The 22,430-nt window shown below is 41.0% G+C and overlaps 1 protein-coding gene across 5 annotated transcripts in view; it reads right to left on the bottom strand.

Moving 5' to 3' along the window:
• Positions 1–22,430, bottom strand: part of CTTNBP2 (cortactin binding protein 2) — a 192,046-nt gene that overhangs the window by 156,310 nt on the left and 13,306 nt on the right. For all 5 annotated transcript variants that reach the window (XR_011387007.1, XM_070069817.1, NM_001171037.1 and 2 more), the window contains 1 exon segment: positions 22,285–22,392. Coding sequence is in view for 4 of the 5 variants with exons in the window: in NM_001171037.1 (NP_001164508.1) it covers positions 22,285–22,392 (108 nt within the window). In the remaining variant the exon portion in view is untranslated.

The following is a 22,430-nucleotide window of genomic DNA, read 5'->3' on the forward strand; positions in this document are numbered from 1 at the left end:
AAATAAAAAATTATAAAACTAGGTAGACAGGGGCCAGAGTTGTGGCATAGGGGGAATGGCTGCCAACTGGGATGGCAGCATCTCATATGGGTGTTGGTTCAAGTCTCAGCTAGTCCACTTCTGAATCAGCTCCTTGCAAATGATCTGGGCAAAGCAGCAGAAGATAGCCCAAGCACTTGGGCCCCTATCAACCACATGGGAGATCTGCATGAAACTCCTAGCTTCTGGCCTCAGCCTGGCCCATCCCCAGCCATTGCGGCCTGCTGAGGAGTGAATTAGCAGATGGATAATCTGTGTCTCCTCCTCTATCTGTAACTCTGACTTTCAAATAAATGAATAAATGTTTTCAAAATGAGAATAAAAAGATGAATAAGCATAGATATTGATAAAATAAACTGTTACAATAAATATATGTATGCACCCAAAATAAGACCTAGAGGGAGAGATAGAATACAATAATAGTAGAGGACTTCAACACCCCACTGTAATCAATGGATAGATCACCCAGACAGAAAATCCACAAAGATACATTAGAGTTGAACTATATCATTGAGCAGATGGACCTAACAACTTAGAGAATATTTCACCAACAACTATAGAGTACACATACTTCTCACCAGTATATGGACTATTTCTCTGATAGACCACATATTAGGCCACAAGTCAAGTCTCACTAACTTTTAAAAACTGATTTCATTTATTTGAAAGTCAGAGACAGAGAAAGAGCTCTTCTATCTGCTGGTTCACTCCCCAAATGGCTGTGACAGCCTAGCTGGGCCAGGCCAAAGCTAGGAGCCAGGAACTCCATCCCAGGTCTCCCATCAGGATGAAGGTGTCTGAGCAGTTGGGCCATCTGCTACTGCTTTCTCAGGTGTATTAGCAGAGAGCTGGATTGGAAGTGTAACAGCTGGAACTCAAACTGATGCCCATATGGGATGCCAGAATTGCAGGAGGCACCTTAACCCATGGCATCACAGCGCCAGACCAAAATTGAATTTTTGATCCTTGCCTTCAATTGGCATGGCCACCATCTCTCAGTCTCTCACTCTGAGTGACTAGATCTTCAAATTGAGTTTCTGATCCTTGGCTTCAATCTTTTCCCAAGCAAGGCCATCATCTCTCAGTGTCTATCTCTCTGTCTCAAAGTGAGTGACTAGATTTGTTGTAGTAATGTTTTACAACTAAATTAACTCCAGGCACATTAGCAGGGAGCTGGATCAGAAGTGGAGCAGTTGTGACTCAACCCAACACTCCTATATGAGATCTGGCTTTGCAGTCAGCCCAACCTACTGTGCCAACACCAACCCCAAGTCTTAATAAATTTAAAAAGATTGAAATCATTGTATGTATCTTCTCAGACCACAAAAGAATAAAACTAGATAGCAACAAGAAAAATAGAAAATTTACTAATACCTGGAAATTAAACAACATGCTACTGATTGACCAATGGATCACTGGAGAAATTGAAAAGGCAGTCAAAAATATTCTTGAAACAATCAAAAATGGAAACACAACATATCAAAACCTGAGGGATATAACAAAAGGAGTAATTAAGATGGAACTTTGTAGCATTAATTGCTTTTGTTAAAAAAATAGGTCTCACATAAATGATTTAATGATGCACCACAATGACTTAAAAATATTAAAAAACCCAAAATATTAGCAGGAGGTGAGACAAGAATCAGAACAGAAATAAATGAAATTACAATTTTTTAAAAAATGAAAAGCTGGTTTTGGGGGAAGGTAAACAGACAAATGTTTAACTAGACTAACAAAGAAAAAGGGAAAAGTGTCAAATAAATAAAATTAGAGATGAAAAGTAGGCTATTACAATAAATACCACAGGAACACTAAAGATCATAAGAAACTACTATTAACAACTATGTTAACAAATTGGAAAACCTGAAAGAAATGGATAAATTTCTGGATACATATAATGTGTCAAGATTAAATCAAGAAGGTACAGAAAATCTGAACAGACCCATAACAAGTAATGATATTGAAACAGTAATTAAAATCTCCCACTGGGGCCAGTGCTGTGGCATAGTGGGTAAAGCCACCGCCTGCAGTGCCAGCATCCCATATGGGTGCTGGTTTGAGTCCTGGCTGCTCCACTTTCAATCCAGCTCTCTGTTATGGCCTGGGAAAGCAGTAGAGGATGGCCCAAGTACTTGGGTCCCTGCACCCACGTGGGAGACCTGGAAGAAGCTCCTGGCTCCTGGCTCCGGATCGGCGCAGCTCTGGCCATTGCAGCAATCTGGGGAGTGAACCAGCAGATAGAAGACCCACCTCCCTCTCTCTCGCTCTCTCTTTTTTTTTTTTTTTTGACAGGCAGAGTGGACAGTGAGAGAGAGAGACACAGAGAAAGGTCTTCCTTTTTGCCATTGGTTCACCCTCCAATGGCCGCCACGGCCGGCAGGCTGCAGCCGGCGCACCGCGCTGATCTGAGGGCAGGAGCCAGGTACTTCTCCTGGTCTCCCATGGGGTGCAGGACCCAAGGACTTGGGCCATCCTCCACTGCCTTCCCGGGCCACAGCAGAGAGCTGGACTGGAAGAGGAGCAACCAGGACAGAATCCGGTGCCCCGACTGGGACTAGAACCTGGTGTGCCGGCACCGCAAGGCGGAGGATTAGCCTAGTGAGCTGCGGCGCCGGCCTCTCTCTCTCTCTTTCTCAATGCCTCTCCCTCTCTGTGTAACTCTCACTTTCAAATAAATAAATAAATCTTTAAAAAAAGTCTCCCATCAAGGAAAAGCCCAGAATATGATGCCTTTTTTACTGAGTTCCACAAAATATTTAAAGAACTCCAGTATTTTTCAAACTATTTGAAAATATTGAAAAAGATGAGACTCTGCCAAGCTTTTTTATAAGACCAGAATCACTGATACCAAAACCAAAGACACAACACAAAAATGACAAACCAATATCCTTAATGAACAGAGCTGCAAAAATTCTTTAAAAGAATTAGTAAACGGATTCCAATACTACATCAAAAAGATCATACGACATGATCAAATGGGATTTATCCCAGAGATTCAAGGGTGGGTCAACATTAAAAAAATCAATAAACATCATAGATCACATCAGAGAGAGGAATAAAAACTGTATGGTCGTCTCAATAGATGCAGAGAAAGCAATTGATAAAGTTCAATCTCCCTCCATGATAAAACCCCTCAGCAAAGTACATATGGAGTTAACATACCTCAAAATAATAAAGGTTATAAATGACAAACCAACAGCCAATACCATACTGAACTAGGAAAAGCAGAAAGCATTTCCTCTCACATATGGAACAAGACAAGGATGCTCACTTTCATCATTCAATTTAGTATTGGAAGTATTAGCGATTGCAGTTACAGAGGAGAAAGAAAGAAAGAGCTTCAAAATTGGAAAGGGGGAAGTCAAAATATTCATAATTGCAAATGACAGGAAGTTGCTCATGGAAAACACTGAACTCTCCACCAAAAAGCTGTTAGAACTGTCAAACCAATTGAATAAAGTCACAGGATACAAAATCAACATACAAAAACATTAGAATTTTTATACACCAAAAATTATTTCACTTAAAAAAAAAACCAGAATAGAAATCCCATTCACAATAGCTACCAAAAAATATTTAGTAATAAATTTCACCAAAGTGAAATAACTCTACAATGAAAATGATCAAACATTGATGACAGAAATCAAAGGATACAAAAAATGTAAAGATATTCCTTACTCATGGAAGAATTAATATCATTAAAATGTCTATGCTATCTAAAGCAATCTGAAAATTCAATGTAACCCCTATCAAAGTACAAATGGCAGTTTTCACATTATTAGAAAACCAGTTCTAGAATTCATACAGAACCACAAAAGATCCAAAATACACAAAATGATCCTAAGGGGGAAAAATCAAATCAAGCTTGAGGCATCACAACAGCTGCTTTCAAAGCACACTAGAAAGCTTTAATAGTTAAAACATCAAGGTACTGGCATAACAACTGACACACAATTCAACAGAACAAAATACAGAACCAAGGGATTAATCCACATACATATACCCAACAGTTTTGACAAAAGTGCCAAATACATAGCAGAAAGTATAATCTTTTCAGTAAATGAGGCTGGCAAAACTGGATATATATAAATATCTAGAAGACTGAAACTGGATCCCTACCTTTCGACCATATGTAAGAATCAACTAAAAATGTATTAAAGTTGTAAATTTAAGCTCAGAAACTATGAAATTCCTTGAAGGAAACACAGGGGAAATACTTAAACTTTGGTGTAGATGATGACATCTTGGATAAGACTCCAAAGCACAGGCAACGAAAGCAAACCTAGACAAATGGGACTATATCAAACCCAGAAACTTTTGTACAGCAAAGGAAACCATTAACAGAGTGAAGAGACATCCAACAGAATGGAAGAAAATATTTGCAAGGTACTTATCTAACAAAAGATTAATATCCAGAATAAACAGCAACTCAAAAAACTCAGCAACAAAAACGACCAATCCAATTAAGAAATGGGCAAAGAACCTGAATAGTCAGTCCTCAAAAGAAGAAATACAAATGGTCAACAAATAAATGGAAAAAAATGCCAAATGTCACTGGTCATCAGGAAAATGAAAATGAAAATCACAGTGAGGTATCACCTCACCATGGCACCATGGTTAGGAGGATTATTATCACAAAGACACAGAATAACAAATGCTGGCGAGGACTGGAGAAAGGGAAACTCTTATATACTGTTGGTGGGAATATAAATTAGTGCAGCCACTATGGAAAACAGTATGCAGATTTATTTAAAAGCTAGAAATGTAACTTCCATATGATCCAGCAATCCCATGGCTGGATATATACCCAAAGGCATGAACTCAGCATATGAAGGAGATATCTGCTCCACCATGTTTACAGAAGCACTGTTCACAATAGCAAAAATATAAAATCAACCAAGATCCATCATTAGATGAATGGATGAACAAAATGTGGTTTTTATATAGAATGGAATATTATTCAGCTATAAAAAAAAGAATGAAATCCTGTGATATGCAATAAAGTGGATGCAACTGGAGAACATATTTAGAGAAATAAGCCAGACACAGAAAGACAAATACCACATGTTTTCTTATATATGAGAGTTAAAATAATAATAATAAATCTTAATCTGAGCAAATAATGTTGATTACTAGAGGCTGGGAGGTATAGAAGGGATATTAAGGAGTTTGGATTTAAAAAGGAGAAGCTGGGTATAGCTTGTTAATTTGACAGATACTAATATGAGATGTTAATAGGAGAAATGGGGTGAGAGGTGCATGAGAACTCTTTGTATGATTACAAGTTTGTGGTGTAAATTAAAACTATTCTGAAATAAAATATTAAATAAAATCTAAAAATTTTTTATTTTGGTACAATTTTTTTTTTTTGACAGGCAGAGTGGACAGTGAGAGAGAGAGACAGAGAGAAAGGTCTTCCTTTTCTGTTGGTTCATCCCCACAAGGGCTGCTGCAGCCAGTGTGCTGTGGCTGGCGCACCACGCTGATCCAAAGGCAGGATCCAGGTGCTTATCCTGGTCTCCCATGCGGGTGCAGGGCCCAAGCACTTGGGCCATCCTCCACTGCACTCCAGGGCCACAGCAGAGAGCTGGCCTGGAAGAGGAGCAACCGGGACAGAATCTGGCACCCCAACAGGGACTAGAACCCGGTGTGCCGGCGCCGCAAGGCAGAGGATTAGCCTAATGAGCCATGGCGGTGGCTTATTTTGGTACAATTTTAAAATCCATGCACAGCTTTTCACAATATCTCTTTCCCACAAATATGTTAAAGACTCCTTGTATACAAAACCATGTCTGATACACTCCATGAGTAAGAGCTTCCCAGTGGTTTACCATCCACACTATCATGACCATATGAAATCAAAGTCCACTTTGACACAGGCAAGTTGCCTGACAGTGAGTGAAGACTCCATTCTAATTTCTAGAGAAGAATTTCATCAGAAGGATTACGGGCTGTTAAAGAGCTTGTCTACTCTAGCATTTGATCTTTGTATGCGGTCATTAGGTGACCATCAACACTGTAATGATCCACTCAGAATAGGACAATGTGGCTGTATCAAAGCAGAAAAAACTCAGACTGTTGAACTATTTTTACATTCTTGCCAGGTCATTTTTAGCACTATGTGAAGCAATCTTCTATTTCACCCAATCTGTGAAAAACTTGAAAAGGAAGCTGATTTTATAACACATCTTTGGAAATGTATAGTAATCTTAAATTCTTGAAAAAAGTGGGATTTTAAAAATGAATTTCATTTAATCTAAAAACCTAAACAGGTGAATTGGAGAAAATGAAACTCAACATGGATTTTTGCCTTCTAAAAACATTTCAGGTGGGGTTGGGCATTTGGCACAGTTAAGTTGCTACTTGTGATGCCCACCTCCCGCATTGGATTGCCTGTCCACGTTCTGTTTCAAATCCAGCTTCTTGCTAGTGCACACCATGGGAAGCAGCATGATGGATCAACCTGGATCCCTTCCACGCACATGGGAGACCTAGATGTAGGTTTCAGCTACTGGGTCTGGTCTGACTTAGCCCTGGCTATTGTAGACAGCTGGGGAGTGAACGAATGGATGGAAAAACTGTCTCCCCCGCCCCACTTCTGAATCTTTCAAATAAAATGAAAACAGATGTTTTAAAATAGAAAACTTATTGATCTAATTTTAGGTACATTCTAATTAATAACCATAGATCAGCAAAATCTTAACAGTTTGACAAAAAACACTGTTCATTGCCCAGCAGCCAACCTGATGAGGAATGCAAGCTCCATGTCTTAATAAAGGGCAGTAACTGCAGGCATCTGAGACAGTCACGTTTCTCAGAGAGCGACTAACAGCATTCAGACACCTGCTTCCCCTTGCTCTCTCCTTTGTCAGCCTAACAGCTGGGGACATCTCTACTAGTTTTACCCTTGAAAATGGTGATATATTTTAAATATGTACATTTAATCAATTAAAACTTATAATTTAGAAAATGTGACAATTTTGCCGTTTTTTCATTTTGTTTATTTGAAAGGCAGAGCAACAGGGAAGGAGGAAAACAGAGAAAGGGAGAGGGAGAAAGGGGGCGGGGGGAGAGAGGCTGGGCCAGGCCAAGGCCAGTAGTCAGGAGCTCCATCCAGCTCTCCCACATGGTTGATAGGGACTCAGGCATTTGGCCATTCTCTGCTGCTTTCCAGTGTGCACATTAGCAGGAAGCTGGATTGGAAGCAGAGGCAGGACTCCAACCCAGGCACTCTGATATGGGATATGAGAGCCCCAAGCAGTTTAACCTGCTGTACCACAAAGCCCACTCCATTTGTGCATGTTTAAGAAATGGTATTTGTGGGATTATGACTGAATGCCTTTAAGTCAGAATCCCACCCAGGTGGAACGATACAGCAGCGCTGAAGGAGCCTCAGTTAGCCTCGGATAGCTGTTCCCCTGCCGTCCCCTAGGGCAGCCCATGCCCTGCGCTCACCTTGATGGCGAGCACCCACCTCTTGACGTGACCGGGATCAGGTATGGAGAGCCTTTTGTCCTGGGAAAAGGCATGGCCAGAAAGAGGGCTGCCCTCTCACTTGTGCCGCAATGCAAGTTCCTGGGGGAACCTGGCACTGAACCATTCATAGATGACCTGCTTCTGGGTCAGGATTTCGAACGTAACAGAGCAGCTCCCTCGCTGCGATCTATTGAAAGTCAGCCCTTGACACAAGGGTTTGTAAGTATAAAAATGTAGTGAAAAAAGTTTTTTTAATTTCCAGAGAAATGGTAAAAAAAAAAAAAATGTTTAGAAAAATCCAATCAGGGGCTTTCTCCACTTTAAACAACTCAATGGCTGTCCATCTGATATAGGACAAAATCCAACCAGACCATGCCCTTCACCGTCTCACCCTGGCCTGGCTCTGCATCTGATCTTGTGCCGTTCTCTCTTGCTCTCTGACTTCTTAGAGTTCTGGTAACTGTATAGATCTTTACTCCGAGGGGCTTCACATTCACTGCCCCCATTGTCTGAATTCGCCTCTTCCAAAGGTGTGCATGATATCCTTTGGCTAACACATCTCAGGTGTCACTTCCTCAAAGAAGCCTTCCCTGACCATATCTTCCTGTCTTCATATCTCTCATGGCTTTCTTTCATTTTATTACATAACCATAATCTGTATTTAGACATTCTGGATGATTGGTTCTGTTAAATAAACAGGAGACTACTGCCGCAAGGCTATCTCCATACTTCGAATGCCCATGTAGAAAGCTGGTACCTACCTCAATTCTTCAACAACCTGAAACATTAACCTAGGGGTACCAACAGTAGGTAAGTTTCAGCCAATCACGGGCTGACACCTGTCCAAATAAGGCAATCACTGGGCTGCAACCAATGGAGCCGTTTCTGAACTTTCCTTCCCTGTTTTGTCTATATACTCACTGCCCACATGACTTGATCCTGAACGCAGCTTAATTCATGAATGGTTCCTCGCTCACGAATACCCCAGTAAATATGTGTTGAAAGTTAACTGTTTTGGCTGGCGCCGCGGCTCAATAGGCTAATCCTCCACCTGCGGCACTGGCACCCTGGGTTCTAGTCCCGGTCAGGGCACTGGGGCACTGGATTCTGTCCCGGTTGCCCCTCTTCCAGGCCAGCTCTCTGCTGTGGCCCCGGAGTGCAGTGGAGGATGGCCCAAGTGCTTGGGCCCTGCACCCCATGGGAGACCAGGAGAAGCACCTGGCTCCTGCCATCGGATCAGCGCGGTGTGCTGGCCGCAGCACGCTGGCTGCAGTGGCCAGTGGGGAGTGAACCAATGGCAAAGGAAGACCTTTCTCTGTCTCTCCCTCTCACTGGCCACTCTGCCTGTCAAAAAAAAAATTTTCAAAAAAAGAAAATTAACTGTTTAATGATCTTTCTTACTGGAGCCTAAGATCTGTGAGAATACTTCACGGCCCTTATCTACTACTGCACCCTTGATGCCCAGAATTCACCTGGAACATCATAAAGACAGGATCTGCAGAAGGAATAAATGAGTGCATGGAAAACCTGACCTGTTCCCTGCACTTGGAACAAGGATCACCTGAAATATGGGAAACATGGGACCTGCGCTGTGGCGCAGTGGGTTAAAACCCTGGCCTGAAGTGCCGGCATCCTAAATGGGTACCAGTTCTAGTCCTGGCTGCTCTTCATCTGATCCAGCTCCCTGCTGTTGCCTGGGAGGGCATTAGAAGATGGCCCAAGTGCCTGTGCCCCTGCACCCATGTGGGAGACCCGGAAGAAGCTCCTGGCTCCTGGCTTCCGATCAGTGTAGCTCCGGCTGCTGTGGCCATTTGGGGAGTGAACCAGTGGATGGAAGACCTCTCTCTCTGTCTCTACCTCTATAACTCTATCTTTCAAATAAATAAATAATTTTTTAAAAAAAGAAATGTGGGAAATAGCTTTCACATTGTCACTCAGAAAACCAGCAGGGTAGAAACAGAAACCTCTTAATTCTTTGCAAAATAAGCACAAATAAGAAGAAAAGTAGAATTGAGAGTCACTGCAGACCTTTATTCCTTCCTTATTTTTATTTATTTGCAGGGTAGAGCAATAGAAATAAACAGGGAGAGGAGAGAAAAAGATCCTCCATTCACTGGGTCACTCTCCAAGTGCGTGTAACTGGTACAGCTGGGCCAGCCAGGAGCCAGAACTTCAGCTAGGTTTCCCATGTTGCTCTCAGGAATCCAAGTACTTGAACAACCCACTGATACTTTTCAGGGTGCATATTATAAGGGCTATGATGTATTCTTCCCACAGATCTTAAGCTCCAGTAAGAGATTATTAAACAGTTAACTTTCAACAAATCATGTTTACTAGAGTATATTTAGCAAGAAAGTATTCAGCAAGAAGCTGGTTGGGAAGCTGAGACAGGACTCACACCCAAATAGCAACTTAACCTGCCATACCACAGCACTTGTCCCTTATTTCCTCTTATAAACCAGACACAGAATTCATCGTAAACCTGATAAAGGAAATGCTAAGAAAAAAACAAACAAACAAAACAAAACAAAACCAAAAACCAAAAACCAAAATCTATGATATAATAGGATAGGATGAGGTGGCTAAAATGTAACCAGGATGCTTCAGAATTAAACTCTGTATTTTCAGATCAGAAGGAGTTCTACAACAATTAATTGGACTAACAATCTCCACAATTGAGATGATCTTCAAAGTGTATAAAAACACACTCCTGGTTACATCCTATTTATAACCATGATTCCATCATGGGTCAAATGGTACACTGTTGAACTGTAAAAGCCTCATATTGGGGCAGGCACTGTAGCATAGGGATAAAATCACCTCCTGGAGTGCCGGCATTCCATATCGGCGCCAGTTCGAATCCCAGCTGCTCCACTTCCCTTCTAGCTCTCTGCTATGGCCTGGGAAAGCAATGGAAGATGGCCCAAGTCCTTGGGCCCCTGCACCAACATGGGAAGACCTAGAGGAAGCTCCTGGCTTTGGATCGGTGCAGCTCCAGCCATTGCGGCCAACTGGGGAGTGAACTAGCAGATGGAAGACCTCACTCTCTCTCTGCCTCTCCTTCTCTATGTAACTCTGCTTTTCAAATAAATAAATCTTTTTAAGAAAGCCTCATATTTAGTTTGCTCCCTTCACATATATCTTAAAAATTTACCTGTAATAACATCAAGAAAATGTTCATTGACTTCACTTATTAAACGGACAAGAGTGGTAATAAACACTTTGCTTTCGTGACATCCCTATGATAATTTCCTAACCAACAAATAACCATTGTTTTGCCTAGCGTTTTTCTGTATTTCCCTTCATTACTGGTCTACACTTGTCAGAGAAAATAAACTTCCTCAAACATGAAAAACTAAGATTGACAGTTGCGGTGTTTGTCCTGGACAAACACAATGCTATTTAAAAATCACAATTTATCAGTGCTTTATGAAAACTGATTGGCTTGTAGAAATAACAGTCTAGTCGACACTCTTCCTCCTTTCTCTAGATATGGACAAAAGCATTATCTCAGCAGGCAGGGAGGGGGATTTAAATTAATTTATGCTTTCATGAATTCAGCTCTACTCAGCAAATTAATTCATTCATTCACTAAAATGAATAGCACAAAAAGGGTATGTTTTGGTCAACCAACTGACTGAATTAATATAATTTTGAAATACAAAGGACTGCAGGTTTTACTTAGCTGAAGCCAATAAAATGGCAGATTGTTATTCTTTTATCAGTATTTAGCAGACATGTCATATGAGAACACTCACAAAACTCTGTAGTACACCAGTAGCTATTTTACAAACCACAGTGGAAGCAACATTCTATTCAGAGATTGCCTTTGTTCTTTGTAAACATGCCAGCACTGAGCCATATAACCAAAAGGGAATTTTTAATTTGAAAAATAAGGCATTTAAATTCTGTACAAGAAACTATATTTTTAAATTTTCATTTATTTGAAAGGCAAAGTGAATGAGGCAGAGTGAATGCTTTTATCCATGATTTACTCCCCCAAATGCCCACAGTTAGGTGGGGCTGAGCCAGGTTGAATCCAGGAGACAGGAACTCAGGCTGGGTTTCCAACATGTGTGGCAGAAACCCCAATTCTTGAGTTGTCGTCTGCTGCTTCCCAAGGTACATATTAGAAGGAAGCTGGAAAACTGCAGCAGCCGGGAGCCAGAGTGGGTGGCAGCTTGGAGACAGAGGTGGGACTGGACTGCAGCAACTCATGGTAATACAACTCATGGTAATACAGTGGGAGAGCATGGCATGAGTCTGGACTGGATCCCTGGGGGCTACTAGTTGCTAGCTATTTCCTGTGTACCCAGTGGAAGTAGAGGGGGCATGCAGATCTCACCCCAACTTCCCTACAACAGCTCCCGCTTTCCAGCTGAGAAAGCATCAGTCTTATTTTGGGTTTGGGCAGGAGCTGCAGAAGTCTTTGTGCTTGTGCACAGCAACTAGCTGAGACAGGAGGCCATCTTCTTGGCAGTACTGGTGGCAGTTGGGGGGAGTGAGCAACATTCGGCCAGTGGCTCTGTACCTGTGTGATTCAGAGATTCTAGTGGAGGGAAACATCTGCACTCCCCCAGACTCTGAGCCTGGTAGTGAGATGGCTGGGCAACCAAGTAGGACGGTGAGACATCCGCAGACTCCCAGGATCAAGACTTTTAGATGGAACTGGCTCAGGGAACATCTGCCTTTCTGTTGTCTGGACAGGCTGTCATAGCAGAGAGAAACCTTTGCAACCATAGACTCTGGAAGCCTTATGTGCAGCATCGGTGGGGATTCAGTGGTTACATGAGAGAGTGCACGGTGCAGCTGGGGGTCGGGGTAACCACTGGGTGTGGATCCCACATGCCCGGAGCTTCTTGGTTGCCTATGGCAGGACACTGCAGTGGGAACTGTGCTCACAGAGAGAACTACACAGATCATTTGTGCAGTTCATATGGTGGCATAGATGAGTAAACACACTGGGGACTAACACCCCACATTGAGATCTACTACACCCAACATAGATGTTACCCTGGATAAACGCCTCACCCTGGAACACTGACCAGCGCTCCCTGGCCACACCCAACACACACCTCTTGGTATGCACTGCAAATGGAGACATTCCACTAAGCCACAGATGTGTAGCTCTAAGATAAAAAACCATCATAGGATTAAAACAAAAATCAGCTCCACAAATGTCTAAAAACAAACACAAATTCAAGAAACAAAAACAAGGAAGACACCATGACACTCCCCTCAAAGGAACACAGCATTTCAATATCAGAAAGTGAAGTTGAAGAGATCATGTGCCAGAAATGGAATTCGCAAAATTAATCATAGGATAACTCAAAAGCAATCAGAAGCAAATCCACGAACTAAAGAACACTATATGACATGAATGAAATTTTTACCCATGAAATTGAAATTTTTAAAGAGAAATTAAAATATTAGAAACAAAGAACTCAATAGATCAAATAAAGACTAAGAGGGAAAGCCTTAACAAGCAGACTTGTTGAGGCAGAAGAAAGAATCTGAACTACAAGAAAAATCTTTGGAAAACTTACAGATAAAAAAAAAATAGAAAACTTAAAAACAGTGTTGGAGATTTAGGGGATACTATCAAATGACCCAACATATATGGGTCTTAGGAGTTCCTGAAGGGGTAGAAAGAGAATGGATTACAAGGCCTATTTTATTTTAGCAAAATAATTACAGACAACTTCCTCAATTTGGGAGAAAGAAAGGGAGGTCCAAGTACAGGAAGCACATAGAAACATGACCAGAAACGGTCTTCACCATGACACATTGTAGTCAAACTTTCCATAGTAAAACATAAAAAAGATACTAAAATGTTCACAAGAGAAACGCCAGATTACTTTGAGAGGATCTCCAATTAGACTCACAGCTTACTTCTCATCAGAAACCCTACAGGCTAGAAGGGCATGGCAAGATATATTCCAAGTCTTAAGAGATTAAAAACTGTCAACCCAGAGTACTGTACCATGCAAAGCTCTCATTTATGAATGAAGGTGAAATAAAGACCTTTCATAAAAAATAGAACCTGAAAGAATTTGTCACTACTCATCAAGCCTTACAAAAGATGCTTAAGCATGTGCTACACACAGAAACACAGTAAGATAGCCATCATTAAGAAATCATGTGAAGACAGAAAATCCCCTAGTAAAAATACAAAAGAAATCCAAAGTAAACAATAGGCAGACCAAGTACTTACTTACCAATAGTCACTGAATACAAATGGATTCAACTCTCCAGTTAAATATACAGACTGGCTGAATGGATTAAAAAAACATAACCCATCTATTTGCTGCCTGTAAGAAACATATCTCACCAACAAAGATACAGGCAGACTGAAAGTGAAAGGATGGAAAAAGATATTCCATGCTAACAGAAAGCAAAAAAAGGACAGATGTTGCCATCCTAATATGAAACAAAATAGACTTTAACACAAAAACTGTTAAAAGATAAAGAAGGACACTATGTAATGATTAAGGGATCAATTCAACAGGAAGATGTAGTTGCAATGAATGTGTATGCACCCAATTAAAGGGCACCTAGCTATTTAAAAGAAATGCTAATGGATCTAAAGGGAGACAGATTCCAATACAACAGTAATGGGGGACTTCAACACCACACTTTTATCAATGGACAGATCTACTAGGCAAAAAATCAACAAAGAATTAACAGAGCTAAATGACACTATTGACCAAATGGCCCTAAGTGATATCTAAAGAACTTCTCACCCCCAGTTGAAAATACACACAAATTCTTCTCATCAGTTCACAGAACTTTCTCTAGGATAGACCATATGCTAGGCCATAAAGCAAATTTCAGCAAATCAAAAAAAAAAAATTGAAGTCATACCACACATCTACTCCAACCACAATGAAATGAAGCTGGAAATCAACAACTTAAGAATTTCTAGATCATATGCAAACACATTGGAATTGAACAACTTGTTCCTGAATGAACTCTGGATCACAGAGGAAATCAAAAGAAAAAAATCAAAAAATTTCTGGAAACAAACGAAGATGACAAAACATCATATCAAAACTTCGGTTATAGTAAGGCAGTGTTAAAAAGTTTATAGCAACTGGTGCTACATCAAGAAATTGAAAAGGTACCAAATTATGAGTTATCAATGCATCTCAGGGATGTAGAAAAACAATAACAAACCAAACCCAAAATTACTAGGAGGAAAGAAATTATTAAAATGAGAGAATAAATAAACAAAATTGAAACCAAAAAATGAAATCCCACTGTTGGGAATGTAAACTGGTACAGCCATCGCAGAAAATAGTATGGAGATACCTCAGAAATCTGAATATAGATACATACTATGCAGTACTATTCAGCTGTAAAAATAAATGAAATCTTGTCTTTTGCAACAAGATGGACACAACTGGATGCCATTATACTTCGTGAAATAAACTGATCCCAAAAAAGGCAGAGATCCTATGTTTTCCCTGATCTGAGGTAACTGAGTACCTGAAAAGTAATGTATTGGAGTAAAATAGAGATTCAACGATTGCTCTTGCCTCTCTTAATACTATTTGTTGAATTCTTTTACTTAATGTAGGGTTAACTATATGATCATTAAGAAGGCTGAAAATAGATTTAGTAAAAATTAACAGTGGTGTGAGAGGGAGGAGGAAGAAGGGTTGGAATATGGGCAAGAGGGAAGGAAAGGGCAAAGTGTCATTATGTTCCTAAATCCATATATATGAAATACATGAAACTTGTGTAACTAAAATTAAAAAAAATAAAAAAGGAAGCTGGAATTGGAGGCCAAGTCAGGACATGAACTCAGGCATTCCTATATGGGATGTTGGCATTTTTTTTAGCAGTTATTTGAAAGGCAGAGTGACAGGGAAAGAGAAAGATAGAGACAGAGAGTGTGTAAGGTCTTCCATCTGCTGGTTCACTCCGCAGATGGCTGCAACAACCTGGGCCATGCCAAATCCAGGAGCCTGGAATTCCACCTGGGTTTCCCATGTGGGTAGCCAGGGCCCAACCTCTTGGTTTTTTTCTGCTGCTTTCCAGGCATGTAAGAAGGAAGCTGGATCAGAAATGGAGCAGCAGAGACAAACTGGCACTCTGATATGGGATGCCCACATTTCAGGTGGTAGCTTAATCTACTGTACCACAATGCTGCCCCCTCAAGAAGCATCTCAACCCATGCACCAAAAGCTTGCCCTGTGATGTAAATTTAAATACTGCCATAATATATATTGAACATTTAGAAAGGGTCATGAAATTTGTTTAAATGGGCATTTTCAGGAGTATGTGTATTGGCACTATCACATTTGATAGGCAACAGCTGATAGCCCAAGCATTTGGATTCCTGAGAGCCACACATATGAGACCTGGATGGAGGTCTTAGCTCTTGGCTTCAGCCTGGCCTGGCCCTGTTTGCTGCATGCATTTGGATGGATGAATGGATGTCAACACTCACATTTATGTTCTCTGTCTTTCCTTCTCATTTATTACAACTTTCAAATAAATAAAACTTTTTTTAAATGGGCATTTTCCAATTAATTTGTACATTTTAAGGGATGAGCATTTTACAAGAAAATCACTGTTTCATTATGTAATGCACTTGAAGCAATAATTTAGGTTTCTTGCATTTAGGACAATAGAGTTTTAAAAGTCAAATTTGCTTGAGCAGAATTCTTTAAAGCAATGTTTCCCAAGAGTGGGCAATGTGACTCCTGAGAGCACTGTGGGTTGTCAACAACTGGAAGTCACTGGTATCAAACACAAAATATCTAGTCCCTAATATCAACAGTGCTGAGATTGAGAAAACCTGCTTTGAAGCAAAATCATTCAATTTGGAAGCCAGTGAACATGTGAAGTTTTTGATAAAGAAGATCATTCAAAGCAAACTCAGCACAGCAAGTCACTGTCTGAGAAAAGTAAAACCCAGGCCCAAATGACACTCAGAACACCTCACTTTAAGCATGAAAAGTCAAGATAGGGAATTGTCTAAACTGACACAATGTGGCATAACGTAGCCCCACTTGCACATACACACCTCAAGCTTTATTTTTAGGCCTATAGTAGGTACTCCACAATTACTTATTGAGGGAAGAAGAGAGGGAGAGGTGTATCTTCTGTTAACATTCATCAGGATACAAGATAACCTTAAACCATGATAATGTACTTTTTTAAATTTTGGCAGGTTATTAAAGTCTTATAAAGCCCAAATCCTTCTTTAACAGTAGTACAAGAGTGTAGCGTGCGCATGGGAGTTCTCACCACTGCACCTTTGTACACTGCCTTCTGTGTACATCTGCCTTTCATTTCCTCTCCGTCCCCCTTTGCAGTCCCTAGCATGTGGTGCTGGCATTGATTTAGCTTCAGCCGCACAGGGGAGGCTAGCTAATTCCCTAAGGAAAGAAAACCAAAGTGACCTGGGTTGTTGAATGGTCACGCGGCACCGTGCTGCCTCTCCAGCTGGGATGCCTCAGTTGCAAAATGCTGCCTGAGAAGGAAACTTATTAAATCTATTGTGTTTGAGTTTCTGTTACAGCCACTTGTACAAGGTAATTCTTCATTTATAGATCCCTATGTGTCTAGTGCTATAAATGCATGCTATATGAGAAATGCTAAACTTTCATGTTAAATTTTCACTGCAAATAATAATGGGCTGTACAATCACTCTATACATTAAGGTCAGAAGAAGAATTGTCATGTCTTTGATGCAGTTAATTCTCAGAGTGGGTATTTGTTGTAGTGGTTAACACATCTCTTGGGACACCCATATCCATACCAGGGTACCTGGCTTCAAGTCCTGACACCATTCCCAATTCCAACTTCCTAGTAAAGCATACCCTAGGAGGATGTGAGGAGGGCTCCAACAATTGGGAGGCACAGACGCAGTTCCAGATGCTTGGCTTCAGCCTGGCTGAGCCCCAGCTGTTGCATGTATTTGGGGAGTAAACCAGAGGTTGGAGCTTTCTGTCTCTCTACCTTGAAAATACATACTCTTAAAACAACATACAGCCCATTCTTATTTATGTAATCTAAGGGAGAAAAGAATAAATCTCAAGATAAATGCCACAGGAATCCATTGTTTCATGGATACAGTACTTACACAAACTCATTTCTATGACAGCAGGCTGGGTCCTACAGATTGTAGGCTAAGACACATAATTTTAGCTTTAAAAATTTTATAATTACATCATTGCCATCATCTAGCCCTGTCTCCCTTTGACTAACATGCCAATGAGAATCTTCGTAGCAAGGAGAAAAGGGATGAAAGTGTGAAAGCTGTACAGACTAAGTAGACTCCAACTGCCGATTTTTGGATATACTATGAAAAGGAATTTTGAAAATTCAGTTGAAGTTAATTCAAAAGCTCTATGTCCACTTCGGCTTTCAGAAAACATACCTGCTTCTCCTAGAACACATTCTCTATTAAACTCTGAAGTATTTTTCTTGGGATTTAATTTTAATATACACATGAGGGTACTTCAAGTTCAGGGAAAAATGTAACCAAAAGGATGTATTTCCCATCAAGCTTTTAGCACTCCTCATATTTAGTAATTTACTCCTACTTTGTGTGAATCAGGGGAGAAATTATTAAGCAAGAATTTCTCATCAGATCAAGTTATTTCAATTAAGCAGCTATGCAATTCAGATTCTTCATTAATACTGCTTTTTAAAAATATAATTTTCCCCTCAATAAAAATTGATGTCTCAAATACTGTGACAATACCGTATAATTTTTATAGTTTTAAATGGTGGCTTAACCTGCTGCACCACAACACCTACCTATATTTTTATTTATATGTTTTATTGGAAGTTTTCCTTTTGCAAAAACAAGTATTTATTTATTTTCATTTATTTGAAAGATAGAGAAACAGAGCAAGCTTCCATCCGCTAGGTCACTTTTCAAATACCCACAACAACTAGAGCTGCACCAGGCCAAAGCCAGGAGGTAGGAACCTAATACAAGGTACCAGGGACCCAAGTACTTAAACCATGATTCACTGCCTCACAGGGACACTTCAGCAGGATGCTGGACTTGGAAGTGAAGCTGGGACTCAAACCAGGCACTCTGCTGCCTTTCATATATATAAAAAAAGGAAAAAAAAACATTTTATTATAAATTATTTACCTGTTATCATCATATAACATTGCAGCAATGTGTTGTTAATACATTTTTAACATGCAAGTAAAATAGAAGCATGGAGTGGGTGCTGTAGTGCAGCAGGGTAAGCAGCAGTTTGAAATGCCCACATTCCATATTGGAGTACATGGTTTGAGTCCTGGCTATTTGGCTTCTGATCCAGCTTTGTACCTAGGAAGGCACAGAGTATTTGGGCTGTTCCCACCAACAAGGGAGTCCCGGATGGAATTCCTGGTTCCTGGCTTCAGTATGGCCCAGCCTGGTCTGCTGTGGACATTTGGGGTGTGAACCAGAGAATGGGCAATTTCTGTCTGTGTCTCTCCATTACTCTGTCTTTCAAACAAATAAATCTTAAGAAGAAAACCTTATTTGATGCAAAAAAGTTTAAGTTATGCATTTTTTTTTTGACAGGCAGAGTGGACAGTGAGAGAGAGAGACAGAGAGAAAGGTCTTCCTTTGCCATTGGTTCACCCTCCAATGGCCGCCGTGCTGTGGCTGGCGCACCGCGCTGATCCGATGGCAGGAGCCAGGAGCCAGGTGCTTCTCCTGGTCTCCCATGGGGTGCAGGGCCCAAGCACCTGGGCCATCCTCCACTGCACTCCCTGGCCACAGCAGAGAGCTGGCCTGGAAGAGGGGCAACCGGCACAGAATCCGGCGCCCGGACCGGGACTAGAACCCGGTGTGCCGGCGCCGCAAGGTGGAGGATTCGCCTAGTGAGCCGTGGCGCCGGCCAGTGATGCATTTTTTTTACAATACAGTTTTCATAAACTTTTTGAAGACCCTCTCATAAACATAAATAAAAAAAAAATTAGCACCAAAATAAGTTTATCCTTCAACTCCATTTTTCCATGAATATTTTGAGGCACCTTCTTGTGCGTGGTTATCCATGAATTTCATTGTAAGATAGTAAATGGGATGATAATTATTTTAAAAGATGTGTTTATTTATTTGAAAGTCAGGGTTACAGAGAGGGAGAGATCTTCCATCTGCTGGTTCACTCTCCAGATGGCTGCAATGGCCAGGGCTGGGCCAGGCCAAAGCCAGGAGGCAGGAACTTCATCTTGGGTACAGGGACCCAAGTACTTGGGGCATCTTCTGCTGCTTTTCCCAGGCCATTAGCAGGCAGCTGGATTCGAAGTAGAGCAGATGGGACATGAACCAGTGCCCATAATGGATGCTGGCATTGCAGGCGGTGGCTTTTCCTGCTGTGCCGCAGTGCCAGCCCAGTAAGGAGTATGTCATGAAAAGGACACCCTTGATCTGACACATGCAGACCACTGACCTACAATATGTAAAGTTCCTCATAATTTGAACACTCCTTGATTCTTTGAAAAACATTATGGGGCCATCAAAGGAGGAGGTGCCTTTCTCTGAAGGGAGGAGAGAAATTCCACTTTGACTATGACCCTGTCTGAATAAGCTCGAAGTCGGCGAACTCAAAAGGCTTCCATAGCCTTGGCAACTCATGACTAGAGCCTAGGGAGATTACCAATGCCATAAACCAGAATGTCAAATTGTTAAGTCAACAACAGGAGTCACTGTGTACTTACTTCTCATGTGGGATCTGTCCTTAGTGTGTTGTCCAATGTGAAGTAATGCTATAACTAGTACTGAAACAGTATTTTACACATTGTGTTTCTGTGTGGGTGCAAACACACTTAATATATACTGAATTGATCTTCTGTATATAAAGATAATTGAAAATGAATCTTGATGTGAATGGAATGGGAGAGGGAGCGGGAGATGGGAGGGGTGTGAGTGGGAGGGAAATTAAGGGGGGGGAGCCATTGTAATCCATTAACTGTACTTTAAAAATTTATATTTACTAAATAAAAAAATTAAAAAAAAAAGTTCACATTACAAGTCCAGATAATCAGCAAGTCGACTTCCACTCTTAACATGTTAAGGTACCACAATTAAACCAGAGAAGTGTACCTGGTTTCTAAAGCAATACATAGACAACAGACTCCAATAATTACTCAAACATTCCTGTGAGTGGTGGGGAATTCCACAATGCTGACCTGACATCTCTCATAGGTTAGCAGAACAATCGAGCTGGGGCCTTTCATTCATTGGTCTCAGCAGGCTATGCTATTGTCCTCAACAGAGGACTCTGCCCTTGGTCTGTCCTTCAGCTGAGGGTCACTCCTTATAGTGATAAACGATTATCCCTGCATTTCTCCCAAAAAGCTCATTCAAGAAGATACGCACTGGCAATTCAATGCACCTGATCCCAATGTGGCATGGGAGGAACAGCTCTCAGAACCAGGCAGGGCAAATGTCTACGTAGCAGAACTTCCCATTCAACAAGCAGCACCTCTCACTCCATACTGCATTGCAGATGGGTTAACTACACTCCCATTTTTCTGAGGCAATTGTCCTGCCATCAAGTTGAAGGATAATCACTATACTGTGCCAACCTCATGGACCATATATGATTTCAGGAACTACCTTCCCTTCCCCACATCTACCATCTCCACTGTGTCTATCATTATTACCTCCTTTCTCCGCCATACAAGATCCTGACACAGGCAACAGTTGGTTAACATTTTGCAGGTTTTCAGGTATTAAAATAAACTCCGTAAGACAAAATTTGAGGAAATACTCCCTGGTGAAATTAGAGAAACCCACACTTTACATGTAATAAACATAACTCTTGGTCAAATGGCCAAGTGCTAGGAAACACCTGACTACATACAATTAACTATAAAAGAATCAACATACACAAACTTAAGCTGATTCATATCCCAAAACAATGCCAGTTCTGAATCACCTTTTAGAAAACTATCAAGAAAGTTAACTCATGAGAGGTCATTTGGTGTAGTAGCTTAAACTAGCACTTGGAATGCCTGCATCTCACATCTGGGTGCCTGGTTTGGATTTCAGCTACTCTGTTTCTGGTCCAGCTTCCTGCTAATGCTTACCCTGGGAGGCACATGGGAGACTCAGAGTCCCACGCCCCTGGTTTCAGCCTGGCTCAGCACTGGCTGTTGCAGCCATTTGGGGAGTGAACTAGAGGATGGAAGACCTGTCTCTCTCCCTTTTAAATAAATAAAACTCATTTTACAAACGAAAGTTTAAACAACACTTTTTTTTTTCAAAAACAAAACTTTACCAAGGCATTTAAGTAATGTATTATTCCCCAGTTAGACAAAAATAATAACACCATTTGAAGACACACATATAAACATTTACTTGTTAATCTTATGAATCTCTGAAAACAAAAAAAAAATCATTTGTAATATATAGGAAGGAAAAAGATATTATCCACAATATTCTTTCTAGCGGATTCTTTCAACTTTTCCTTTCTGTCCTTATATATACATAGGATGCCAAATTACCAATTTTATGAAATACATCTTTAACCAAATAAGCATGACGCTAGGATTTCCAAACTCAGACAGCCAGTTTCTCCAGTTTCCCACGTGAAGCAGCATACTTTTTCTCCATCATCTCAATTGCCATCAAACTTCAGGACTTATAGGATGACAGGTTGGTGACTGGCATGGGAGGCACCTGTTGGCTTTACAGAAGCCTTTAAGTTCATTTGATTCAAAACTTAAGGAAGCTTTGCCACCAGCTATTTGAAAAGCGAGAACCAGGCAGCAGCAAGACCTGGCCTGGAGCTCTCTTACCCGCAGGGCCTCGATGACAAGGTCTCTGGCCTCCAGCTCCCCTTCCATCACGCTGAGAAGCATCCGCAGCTCTGACTTACTCAGGGTGTCCACGTCAAACTCCTTTTTCTGTAACACAAATTTTTTAAAAAGGCAATGAAAAAATT

The sequence above is a fragment of the Oryctolagus cuniculus genome, chromosome 3, assembly GCF_964237555.1.
Source record: "Oryctolagus cuniculus chromosome 3, mOryCun1.1, whole genome shotgun sequence".
Taxonomy (NCBI): domain Eukaryota; kingdom Metazoa; phylum Chordata; class Mammalia; order Lagomorpha; family Leporidae; genus Oryctolagus; species Oryctolagus cuniculus.